The sequence below is a fragment of the Hirsutella rhossiliensis genome (genome assembly GCF_020360975.1).
Source record: "Hirsutella rhossiliensis strain HR02 chromosome Unknown scaffold00005, whole genome shotgun sequence".
NCBI classification, from domain to species: Eukaryota; Fungi; Ascomycota; class Sordariomycetes; order Hypocreales; family Ophiocordycipitaceae; genus Hirsutella; species Hirsutella rhossiliensis.
In genome coordinates, this window is record NW_025408671.1 from 1,194,410 (window position 1) to 1,207,791 (window position 13,382).

The following is a 13,382-nucleotide window of genomic DNA, read 5'->3' on the forward strand; positions in this document are numbered from 1 at the left end:
TATATACCCCTAACTAAGATACTTCTAGCTTCTATATCTACGCGTCGATTATACCCTAAATCCTCTAGTAGCTAACTTCTAAATAGGCACTAGGACGAATCTCTAGAGTAACTAAGCGGACCGGCTCTCCCGAATTATAAAGACTAGCCCGCAGCTCCCCTATAGTAGGAGTTAGGGGGTAAGCGTAACATAGGATTCCGCCTTTTAATTTCTCTTCCCTCGTCTTAGTATAGGAAGTGCTAGGGGGTAGCGAAGCTTATAAGGAAGGAAGCCTCGTAATAAGGGAAGGGCTACCTACGTCGGCATCTACCTTAAAAGAAGAAGGTAGCCTTTATAAGACCTACGTTAGCGGCTGCCGAGGTATAGATGTTTTATAATACTAGTTAGATATAATAGTTATAAAATATTAGTAAATAGGTAGGGGCTTTAAAGCGAGCGGCTCCTAAGACTCGGTCTAGCTAACTAACTAACTTATTACGTTTACTTAGGGGCGAGTATTCTATTTCCTACTAATATAGGGTAAATATAACCCGTAAAATATAAATCTAACTATCCTTTATTTAAGCCCCTAGGAAGACTATAAGGGCTATGCTATAACTAGCACGCGGCTAGGTAAGAAGGTATAAAGCTATTATATATATCTTACTTATTCTTTCCCTAAGTACTTCCCTTACTAGTAAATCTAATAAGTTTTATTTATTTCCTTATTTTCCCTTTTACTAACCCTTATTCTTTCCCGATACTTAGTATTAGACCGATACTTTACTTATAAGACTATTTACTTAATTTTTATTTTAATTTTACTTTCCTCCTTTACTAAGTAAGAAGAGTATATATATAAGCCTATAAGCTAAATATTAGCCCCTATAGTAAGTAATATAAACCTAGGTAATACTATTAATAGGAATAGCCTTTTTTAATATAAGACTCTATCTCTCTTTCTTTGCTTTAGTAGAAGAATAGCTTAGTCCGAATTCGAGATAACTAAAGGAGATCGCGCGCCCGACGGAGAGAGTATATCTAGGAGCTCGAACAACGACTTAAGGTATACGAGCTCTAGGGCATCGAGGCTTCGACCGAGATCTAGATAGCCGCGAGGATAGTAGCTAAGGAGAATAAGTAGCTATAAGAGCTTCTTAATAGGAATAGCTTTAGTAACGGCTATATTACCTATTTCTTATACTTAGGCACTTTCGTGCTACTTAATGCCGACTAAGGCTATCCTTTTTACGCCTATAACCCTAGGGCCGCTATCTAGTTATTAGAATAGCTCTTAATACCGCGTTAACTAGCCGGTCTAGATTAAGACTTCTCCCTCTCTTTACCGAGATAGTTATATTAGGAGCCCTTTACTACTAGCGGGTCGACGATAAGGTTATCTATCTAGGAGTCGTTATAGCTTACGACGTCCTCCTATAGCTATTAATATTATATAGGCATAGCTACTATAGTTATAGGCTTAGGGGTTTAATTTAAATACCTACTAATAACCGCGTTTAGTTATAAAAGCACTATATAATAAGGTAGTATTTATTATAAGTATCTATTTCTATCGATACTAAATAGTCCTAGCTAACCTATAGCTATAATATAGGCTATATTTATAGGCAACCGTCCGGTAATATACTTATAACGCTCTCTACTAATATATATATATTTAGACTTAACGATACTATATTATATTCCTTTAAAAAGCACCTCTAGCGGTTAATTCCTATACCTCGTTTAACGGTAAAAGTAGAAATATATATATTAATACTAGGAACTGCCTATAAATATAAATATTCTCTTTAAAGCTATAACCTATTCTATAACTATATTTTATAGAAACCTAGAGATTAAGGTAGTAGCTATTAGCTTTATAAGCCTATAGTTAATTAGTACTATAAATCCGTTATCGTAGTAAACGTTAGCTAAGTACGCGTAAGCGAATATAATATAGCGAGGCATTTAAGTATATAGAGCCTAGATCTATCTTAGAACCTATAGTCTTAGTAGTTACGCGAACGTAAGACTCCGACTATTACCTATTATTTCCGCTACTACCTTAAGAGAGGTCTAGCTACCTAGTCTAGAGGGAAGAGCTACTTTAAGAGTAATAGTCTTTTATATATTATCCTATATAAAGCTTATAAGGTGCCGTAGCTAGCAATTAATTTAGGTTAAGTAGTGTCCGGTATAAGGCGCGCGTATAGTATTCCTACCTATTTCTATTAAATATAATTTAGTATACCTATCTCGGCCTAATTCCTTCTTAAGGTACGTTTTAGCTCTAGTATACTAATAATACTTTAGTCGCCTCGGGCTTTAGCCTTATAGTATTAGGTTAAGCACTATAAAGTCCTAAACTTTCCTTAGCCCTAGTAGCGTATTTCTATAGCACCTACGCTAAGCCTTCTACTAAGCTTAAGTATCTAAACTATAATATATTAGCCGTCTTCTACGCTAAATTTTACCGATAGCGGATAAAGCTAGCCCTTATACTAAGGATAAGCGAGTCTTTAACTTAGTAATATACGCCGAAGCACCCCTCGCGACCGCCCTTAAATATAACTATAACTTACCGGACTAGTATAAAGGCAGTAAACTAAGTAGAGTTTATGCCTTATATAAGAAGTAGCGAGAAGCCTTTATATCTAGTACGGTATAAGTCTAATAGAGGTCGGTATTTATATATATAGTAGCACTATTTAATATAAAGTAATTATATTCTAACCGCGATCGATACTATATATATTTAGTAGCGGGCTACTTACTATTATACGTTAATAAAAACGACCTAAAATCCTATTTAAAGGTTTATATTATATCGTATAGGATATACCGGGGCTTTTAAAGCTTAGCTAATATTAAAGAGCTAAGTCCGTTCCTTAATATAATATATAAGCCGAGCCTACCGTATAAGAATAGGGCGACCGATTATAGTTAGATCGGTAAAGAGTTAGTCGTAGTTCGTTACTTTCCTAGTATATAGTCCCCCTTATCGGGAGTAGCGTAAGCGGATAGCCGTATAGTAAACGCGCCTTAGATATTGCCTACTATAGGCTTAACCGTTAGAGCCGTTACCTTATAGTTAATACCTATAATTAACGCTCCCCGCGCTAATAGCTATAGCGATATAAGTCTTAAGGGCGCGATAGTCCGGTCTAAAGGTATAAGCGCTATACTAGGAAAGCCTATAACTATATATATCGATAATAGTAGTAACGATTAGCTCTCTATATAATAGGTAGTAGGTGTAAGAGTCTTTAACTATTATAGGTAATAGGCTTAGGCCGCGGCCTAAGCTATATAGTTACGTACGGAGGGCCGGATCCCGTAAGTATAGGGGCGGGCCAGCCGCGTATAGAAGAGCTCTATATAGCTTATTAACATTATCCTACGGACGGCACCTACGTATACGCCTCTACTTACTCCGTAATAGTATAAGCTATTAACTAATAGATCTAATAGATATCTCCCCGGAAAGGGTGCCGCTTCCCTAAGGGAGCACCCCGCTACCCCCCGGGCGGATAGGAAGTATTATAGCTATCCTAGAAGCGATTAGAAGCGCGACGGCTAGCGAGAAGAACGAGGTTCTCGCTATACTAGGGGAGCCGTCTATAAGACTAGCGTTAACCCCTACGACCTTAGCAACACCGGTTACGGCGGCGGTACTACCGATATAGAAGCCGCTTCCCTAGCCGACTTAGGACGGCAAGCCTAAGTCCTTCTACTTCTTCCTTAGCCGGCTATAGACGAAGTTTATAATAGACGAGAAATAGGGCCTAAACGGCTGTCGTGATATAGCGTAGTATTCGCTCCTCTATACGCTGCCGGAGCCCTAGATATAGCGGATCTCCGGATTCTAGGATAAGGGCGGCCCTAGAGGTAGACGCGACCTATAGGACTTCTTCTAATACCTTATATATACGTTCGGCAACGTATAGGAGCGGGAGAAGGCGTAGGATAAGCTACGGACCCTTAAGTAGAGGGACGGGTAGACCTTTAGCGAATTCCTCCCCGACTTTAAAGAGACGCTCTTACGAGCAGCGGGAACCACGGTATAGGAAGATAGCGCGAAGCTTATATAGTTACGGAACTCGATTACGCTAGCCCTATAGGAGCTGCTTATCCCCGTAATTATGCCTACTAACTACGGCAAGTACGTAAGCCGGTTAATAAAGGTAGTATAGGGCTACGAGCAGACGCCGCGTTTCTAGAAGCTTCGTAAGCGCACGCCGTATAGCGGTAACGGGATCACCGCCCCTTTATAAGAGGAATAGCCGACTATCGATACTAACGGAGATACCCTAATATCGGCTACCCGTATAGACCGAGCTAAACGCGGTAGGAAGTCGTCTTCGAATATCCCCTATACTATCCCGCTCTTTAAGCAGCGGGCGAAGTAGGTAATAAGCGAGGAAATCGGGAAAAGGAAGGCTAACGGCCGCTACCTACGTTACGGCGCGTCTATATACTTTATATTAAAATGCCCCTTCCTTTTAGCTAAGCGGCCTATAGTAGTTTAAGTAGCGAAGATAGAACCGCTCCTTGCCTTAGACGACGAAGAGGACTCCGCTCCCTTAGGCCCGGAGGAAAAAGAGTAGCTCTAGAGCAAAGACGGGCTCCGGAGCCCTAATTACTAGCACTAGCAAAGGAGAAGGAGGAATTATCCGCCTATATAAAAGAGGAGCTTACTTTAATATAGGTTATAGTTAATAACTCCTTGCCCGTCGCCGCCCTTATAGACGAGGGCTGCTAGTGCTACGCCGTAGTTAACGAAGCGCTTATATAAGAGATATAAGTGCCGGTAGAAAAGATCGCCCTAAGGCGAGTAAAGGGCGCCTTAGGCGCGATAGAGGGTGCGGTGATTAGGGGCATTACGTGGCTAGCTATAGAGGTCGACGGTTGCCGTAAGCTTATCGTAGCCTATATAATCCCTTAACTAGAGTTTCCCCTAATCCTCGGGAAACCCTAGTTATTATATATAGAGTTATACTTAGTTCCGTACTAAAAGAAGCTATGGTTTAGGCCTACGTAACGGTAGGTCCGCTATAACGATAGTTCCGTAGGCGTAGGACTAGGCGTGCGAGCTTTATACTCGGCATAAGAAGTCCTTACCTCTATCTTTATAGGAACCGTGCGATGGTTAGAGCGGGAGGAAGGCCGGGCAGCGGCTAACGTAGCGGTCTATATAGTTAGCCTAGCGGACATCGATAAGGCCCTCTAGGCAAAGAAGCTAAAGTCGCCCTCTAAGCTATAGTAGTAGATACCGGAGCGCTTTTACGACCTCCTACCGCTATTTAAGTCCTAGGAAGCGGATAAGCTTAACCCGTATAAGCTAGGGGTAGACTATAAGATCGTACTCCGCACCGATAAGAAGAGGCAGGAACTGCCCGCACTATTCGGACCGCTATATAGTATATTATACGCGGAACTACTAGTGCTAAAGAAGACGCTAAGGGACCTCCTAGATAAGGGTTTTATTTAAGTAAGCAGCTCCGAAGTAGGAGCGCCGGTCCTATTCGTGCGTAAACTAAGGGGCGGGATACGGTTCTATTATAACTATAGGGCTCTAAACGCAATTACGAGGCTAGACCGCTACCCCTTACCCCTAATCTTAGATACGCTCTATAACCTTTCGAAGGCGAAGTAGTTTATAAAGCTAGATATAAAATAGGCGTTTTATAAGGTATGGATCTTAGAGGGTAACGAGTAGAAGACAGCGTTCTATATACGCTACGGCTTATTTAAGTAGCTTATAACGCCCTTTGGCCTCTTAGGAGCGCCCGCTACCTTCTAGCGTTATATTAATAACGTGCTTTAGGACTTCCTCGATAAGTTCGCCTCCGTATATATAGATAATATCCTTATTTATATAAGCGGCTCCTACGAGGACTATATATAGAAAGTATAAAGGGTCCTAGAGCGCCTCTAACTTTATAGGCTCTACCTTAACCCGGATAAGTGCGAATTCGGGGTTAAGAGGGTTAAGTACCTAGGCTTTATTATCTACGCTAGCGTAGGCATATAGGCGGATCCTATAAAGATTTAGGCGATTTAGGACTAAGCTGCCCTAACTACGTAGATAGGCGTACGGAGCTTCCTTAGGTTCGCGAACTATTATAAGATATTTATTAGGGGCTTCTCCCGTATTATAATGCCCCTAAACGAGATTACCGGGAAGCAGACCGCCTTTTACTAGGGGCCCGTATAGGAAGGAGCGTTCTATACGCTTAAGGACCTATTCTCTTAAGCCCCGGTGCTACTCTAGTAGGACTTCGACCGGTCTACGTTAGTTAAAGCGGACTATAGCGGCTAGGCACTCGGAGGAACGCTCTCTTAGGAGGTAGACGGGCGGAAGTAACCGGTAGCGTTCTACTCCTATAAGCTAACCTTAGCGGAGCGGAACTACGCTATTTATAATAAGGAGATACTAGCGATTATTAGCTACCTTAAGCAATAGTAAGCGGAGCTCCGGAGCTATAAGAGCTTTAAGGTTCTTATAGACTATAGGAACCTCGAGTACTTTATAACTCGCTAGCACCTCTCGGAGCGGTAAGCCCGCTAGGCGGAGTATCTCTTACGCTTTAACTTCTCGATTAAGTACCGGCTAGGGCGGGACTCTATAGTCCTAGATACGCTTTCCCGGAGGGATTAAGACCGGCCGACGGGAGCGGACATCGAGGCCCGGGATCTATAGCTTATCCCGTAAGAAGCGCTACGGACTTATATAGGAGCTTCCCTAGTAGAGGAAGGCGCGGCGCTAACGGATAAGCCTTCCCCTATACCTTCGCCTCGGCCCGGCGAGGAGGGATAGACCGGCCTAGGGGCGCGTGCGGCGCGGGTGTTCTAAGATAAGGTCCTCTAGCGCTTATAGGATAGGATATCGTCTCTAGACCGTACCTACGAGAGTATACGCCGCGCCGTTAAGTCCGGCGCTCGACGCCTCGATTTAAAGCTAAAGCTAAAGGTATAAGTAGCCGACTATTATATCGACCTATAGGGGCACCTACGTTAGCGGGGGAGACTATAGGTGCCGGGCGCGCTATATACTATAGAAGCTAGGGAGAAGGATAGACCGCCGGAGCTAAATAAACGGAACGAGCTCTAAGGGAAGCTAGTCTAGCTTGTCTATAACTCTAGTATCGTAGGCTACCCGGGTAGGCAGGGCATAGTAGTAGGCCTCGCGAGGGATTTCTACTAGCCCCTCCTATAGCACTACGTTCGCCGCTTCCTCCGTAACTACGATATCTACGGCCGTACTAAGATTTAAAGGGCGTAGCTTAAGGGGCTGCTTAAGTAGCTTCCGGTACCCGACCGGTTCTATACGTATATATAGATAGACTTTATAACGGACCTCCTACTTATAGAGGGCGGCAACCGCTATATATAGGTAATTAAGGACCGACTTAATAAGTCTATAGTATTAGAGCCGATGCCGTCTATAGATACGGAGTCTTATATAGAGCGCTTCCTATAATACTAGGCCCGCTCGTATAGCTAGCTAGCCTCTATTATAAGCGATAGGGGATCGAATTAAACTAGCCGCTTTTAGTAGTACCTATACTAGCTACTTTAGATTATATAGCTGCTTAGCACGGTATATTACCTATAGACCGATAGAGGGCCCGAGAGGGTTAACTAGGAGGCGTAGGCTTACCTATAGGCCGTCGTAGCCTATAACTAAGTAGACTAAGACCGTTAGCTCCCCGCGGCCTAACTTACGTTAAATAGTAGACTATATACCTCTATTAGGATAGCCCCTTTCTTTGCAACGTATAGCTTCGAACTACCCTTACTAGTTCCCTTTACCGTAGACGTAGTAGCGGAGTAGTATAGTAATTCGTTACTAGAGGGCCGCGCCTCCGCGTTCGTATAAAAGCTATAGGAGACTATAGATTATTACTAATCTACGATAGCCGCCGCGGCGTAAGATTAAGAGCGGCACGCTAATAAGACTAGGGCCCTAGTAGATAGGTTTACGGTAGGAGATAAGGTATAGCTAGACCTCCGTAATTATAGGTCGGCACGGCTAAAGAAGAAGCTTAACTAGCTATACGCGAAGTTTATAGTATAGAGGGTTATTAGCCCGTAGGTTATAGAGCTCGATAGTCTCCTAACGGGGGTCTATAATAAGATTAACGTAAACCTCCTTTATAGAGCCTCCTTTAACCCGCTGCCTAGATAAGAAATAGCGGACGCCTAACCGCCTATAATTAAGGTAGAGAGAGAGGACGAGTTCGAGGTCGAAGAGATATAGGCCGCGCGCTAGAAAAAGGTCGGTAGGGGGAAACGCCGGGAGGTCCTCGTTAAGTAGCGCGGGTATCTCGACCCTACGTAGGAACCTATACGTAAGTTTACGGGAACTATAGCCCTCGATAAGTTTAAAGCCTTATTTAGAACGGTAAACGAGAACGATAAACTAGCGGACTACTAATAGTAGCCCGGGCTAGGACCACGAAGTAGGTATAGCGGAGGGGGCAGTTACGGTAATATAGGCAATATAAGCGTAATAGTACGGGCGGAGATAAAAACAGCGTTTATTATAGGGCGGAGCCCCTAGACTACCTAGGCCTATTCCTTATTATTATTATTATTATTATTATTATCTTTATTATCGTCGTCCTCGTTAGCCTCCTCCTTCTTATTAGTAGCGGCGGCGGTCTCTAGGGCGCTAAGGCGGCCCTCTAAGCCCGTAAGCTAGTCGGCGGCGGCGGCGGCTCTAGGGGCAGAGGGGCGGCGGCTAGCGGCGGCGGTAGGGGCAGCGGCGGTAGCGGAGGCGGGCACGGCTAAGGGGACCGCCGATAGGGCGACGGAGGCAGTATCCCTAGCGCCGGGTACGTTAGAGGCGGAAATAGGGGAGCGGAGGAGTAGGACTTACTTAGGTATAAGGCCCTATCGCTCGAGGGCGCGGAGGTTACGGTAGGCGGCGGCGGCGGCGGTAAGGCGCTTCTTAGTAGCCCCCCGCGCCTGCCCGTGCGAGCCGGCCTTCTAAGCCGACGCCGTAGCGAGTAGGACGGGAGGCGTCGCCTTATAGGCGCGGCCGGCTCGCGCGCACTAGTAGCAGCTACCGCCGCGGCGGCGCCCGGCCTAGTCGGAGCAGTCGAGCTCCTACGACGTATAACGCATATAGGGGGCCGAGCGGGCGGCGCCGGCCTATACTTAGCGCTTATACTATAGGAGGTTAGCGGACAACGTCTATTACGCTTGCCTAACTACGGACTTACGGGGGTAGCGGAGACGGAGGTAGGGGCCGAGGGGCCGGGCGTTACGGGTAGCGGCGGGGACGGCGTCGTTACCCTAAGGGGCGACGTAAGAGCGAATAGCGTAGTAGAGGCGGCGGCGGCGGCGGTAGGAGCGGTAGTAGCGGCGCGGGCAGGAGCGGCGGCAGCGGCGGAGTCGTCGTCGGCCGCGGCTAGCACGGCGTCGACGAACGACTCTATACGCTCCGAGAAGGAGGAGGTAGGAGAGGGAGAGGCGGATATATCTATCGCGGAAGTTAGTACGACGGAATACGGCCTCCCGCTCTATAAGGCGCGGAACTTACTAGTTAAAGTTATTATTATTATTAGGGCTATTATTACTACTACCGCTACTACTACGAGTATATATTAATAGAGCGGCCTATATAGCTAGGAACGGACTAATGCCCTAGGTAGAGCGGAACTTACCTATTAATACTACTACTACGGTTAAAGAAGGGAGAAAAGGAAGGGAAGGGGGAAGGGGGGGATGCCGCCTTATATACCCCTTAGTAGAGGATGCTGCCTAAGGTAGAGGGGACGGGCAACCTAAGGCTTACGTAGGTCCGGACTAGCCGCCGGCTACCTAGGGGCGTATATAATAGGTTACGCCCTTATTTAAACGGCTAGCCGGCCGACGAGTATAGAGCCGGGTCCCGGCTGCCCGGGCTAATAGGCGCGGGGATAATAAGGCTAGTAGGGCCGGCCCTATTAACGGGAAAGGGCAGGGAAGAGCCCGCGGCACGGGCCTAATTATACGGGAGCCGTTAATAGGGCAGCGCTACGCCGCGCTCGAGGGAGGGCATTATATAAGAGTCTTTAACTATTATAGGTAATAGGCTTAGGCCGCGGCCTAAGCCGTATAGTTATATACGGAGGGCCGGATCTTATAAGTATAGGGGCGGGCTAGCCGCGCATAGAAGAGCTCTATATAGCTTATTAATATTATCCTACGGATAGCACCTATATATACGCCTCTACCTACTCCGTAATAGTAGGGTAAGGTAAACGATTATAGCTAAGCTTCTTATTCTTCTTATAAATATCTAATATTATCTAAAGAACCGACCGGGCTTACTAAGCTTATAGGGTAAGAAAATCTAGATATAGTAGGACCTAACTATATAAGCGGTACGTTATAAGGGGGAAGACTTACTAGTATTTAAGAGTATCCTAAAGAAGGGTTCTATAATATTAGTATTATATAGTACTTATAGATTATATATAAGTAGAAACTATTATAGTTTAGATTCTTATTATACTAATATCCTCTAGACGTAGTAAAAAGTATATAGAACCTAAGGGGGGGGGCCGTATTAAAGGGTTAAGGTTATAAAGCGTAGCTGTAATACTATCTAGCCCTAAGCTTACCTATAGGATTTATCTTCGAAGTAACTTATTACTAGCTACTTACCGTAAAGCACTAGTATTAGCTATATATATTATTATAAGGATAAAAGCTATAGATAGAAATAAAGTTAAAGATATATAGATATAACGTAACGATAGGACGATCTTTAATTTTAGCTAGGGTTATAAAATCGTTAGCTATAAGATCGTAGAATAAGTAAGGGGCCTCGTTAGAGTTAGCTAAGTAAAATATAGTTATTTATATAGATAATTTACTTTAAGTATAATACTATATCTACTAGCTAGCTAATTATATCTATATAAGTAGCCTAAGTTTTATTCCTCTAAGCTAAGATAGGATTTTAGTAGTTATATTTAGCTCTATATCTCGTAAAGGAGAGATTAAAAGTAAGTATAAAAGTAAATAAAGGGACTTTTTATAGTAGATTCTTAAATAATCTAATAGTCCGTTTAATTTATATAATAATTCTTTTTTTTCCTTAGTTGCCCTTTTCCTATCTAAATAGCCCCTTTTATATCCTTCTAAGCTTCTCCTAAGTTAATATCCCGTTTTTAAGTATAGTATATATTCTATTAAAAAGAGGGCACTTCTTACTACTTACTAAAGGCTATATAAGTTATCTACGTTAGTAATATTAGCTCTATCTCCCCGATTAAATAGCTCTTCTAGCTATTAAATAGATAGTTTAGTCTCTCGAGGTCCCTTAGCTAGTAATAGTTATACCGGACTTCTTAAAAGGTCCCCGTTTAAATAGGAGATCCTCTAGACCCCTTAGCAGTCTAGGAAGAAGAAAGAATAGTCTATAGACTTCCCTTCTTACCTAGTTTTAAGCTATATTACCTAGAGAGACCTAGAGACCTTAACTCGTTTAGACCTTCTTCTCGATACTATAAGTCTATATAAGTTATATACTATATAGTAGTAGCGGCGATAACGGCTATAAGTCGCTAACCTTATCTCCTTAGAATTATTCGCGGTATTACTAAGTATACTATTTATAAATAAAATTATCTTTATTAGTCCTTTTTAAGTATAGATAAAAGTAAGTAATTAGTAAAAGAGTTAAAGGTAGGCGTAGGCGGAGCTAGGTTAGCGCGTTATAGCTAGGATAGTATCGAAGTTATTATTAAGTACTAGTATAGCTAGAGGGAAGAAGAGGAGAAAGGGAAGGTAAGAGATACGAGGTCTTAGAGTCGTCTACGAGATAATAAGTAAGAGCTAGAAACTTATATAGCTAAACCGCGCCCTTTATAAGACGCCCTCTAGTAACGCTATATCTAGGAATATATATATAAACGTTTATTACTATGTCTATAGCTATATTTAGCTATACTATAGCTAGTCGCTTATATTAAGTAGCTATTAATATATATACTACTAGTTTATACTCTATACTACTTTCCTAAGCTACGGCGCGAAAAGGCTTATTAGTTATAAGTATAATATATATAGAATCGTAGCTTAGCTATATTTACTCTATCGTATAAACTACCTAGCTAAAAGTAAGATATATATCTTAATAGCTACTACTACTAAAATAGCTAATATTACCTATTACTAATTATAATATACTTTTATAGTAAGTTACCGAAATATAGACTAATAACTTAATCTATTAACTATTCTTTTAGGGGTGCTACTACTTTCTCTCGAGATAGCTACTATACGTAGTAAGGACTTAGAAGTCTTTCTCTTACGGTACTATACCGGTAGCTAGAACGCGTTCCTACTTTATACCGTATTCTTAGGATAGTTACTATATATAGTAGTAAATATATATTATTCCTTTATAAGTCGCTATATAGTAGCTAGGTATATTTTTAATTCTTTAAGCCCTTGTTTTATAAAACTTAGTACTATAGCTAGAACGTACTTCCGCTTATAAGATAGCTACTATAGTACGGTATATAAGTAGTTTCTAAGCTAGGGTTTTAACCGGCCGGCCTATTATAGGTGCTAAAAAAACGCGTATTATCTATATACTCTTCGGTCTTTATAAAGTATAGCGTAAAGAACTCGGAAGTCTATCCCTTCCCTTAAGAACTATACCTATCGCTCCCGCTTTATATTATATCCTTAAGATAGCTTCTATACTTAGCAACGACACCTCCCCTCGTTACCTAGTATACCTATAGCCCTTTCGATAGGATAATGCCTATAACTTACTAGCTATTAAGCCCTCCCTATAAAACATAAGCACCTTATAAGTTTATTACGTATAGTACCCGCCCTTTACCCGCGGCTCTTATTATCTAGTATATAATCCTTCCTTACTATATATTATATTAGGCTACCTTATACTATTAAAGTAATCTATATCGCTAATTAAATATAGTTAAATCGAGCGGTCTCTACTATAATCCTTTAATACTATTAGGCCGCTAAAATATAGATTTATAGTACTATAGTAACTAAAGATAGCGCGGCGGTAGATTATCGACTCTAGGGGTAGCTAAAGGTATAGTACGTTTAAAACTTTAATACTTAGAGCAATGCTTAGAGCCCGAATTCGGCTCTAGGTCGTAGAGGAAGCGTCCGCTTATACTCTAAGCGTCGAGAGGCGCGCTCTTTAAGCGGAAAGTAGTAAGGTTTAAAGTAGTAAGGTTTATAGTAGTAAGGTTTAGCGATATAAACGCTACGACCGGCCGCCCTTTAAGCTCGCCGTATACGGCCGCTATTAGCGTAGACGGGTAACCTATTATAATATTATAGAGCCTATAGATAATAATAGCCGTGCTTTACTTATAGTCGATATACGCGTAAAATACTCTTAAATAAGATAA

General features: G+C 42.5%; 1 protein-coding gene across 1 annotated transcript; it reads right to left on the bottom strand.

Annotated features, from left to right (window-relative positions):
• Positions 1–8,880: 8,880 nt before the first annotated feature.
• On the bottom strand, positions 8,881–10,033 carry HRG_05297 (uncharacterized protein; the record flags this gene model as incomplete). The annotated part of the gene is made up of 3 exons (XM_044863768.1): positions 8,881–8,976; positions 9,213–9,431; positions 10,013–10,033. The coding sequence occupies 3 exons, from the start codon at positions 10,031–10,033 to the stop codon at positions 8,881–8,883; spliced, it is 336 nt and encodes a 111-aa protein (XP_044720300.1).
• Between the last annotated feature and the right edge of the window lie 3,349 nt (positions 10,034–13,382).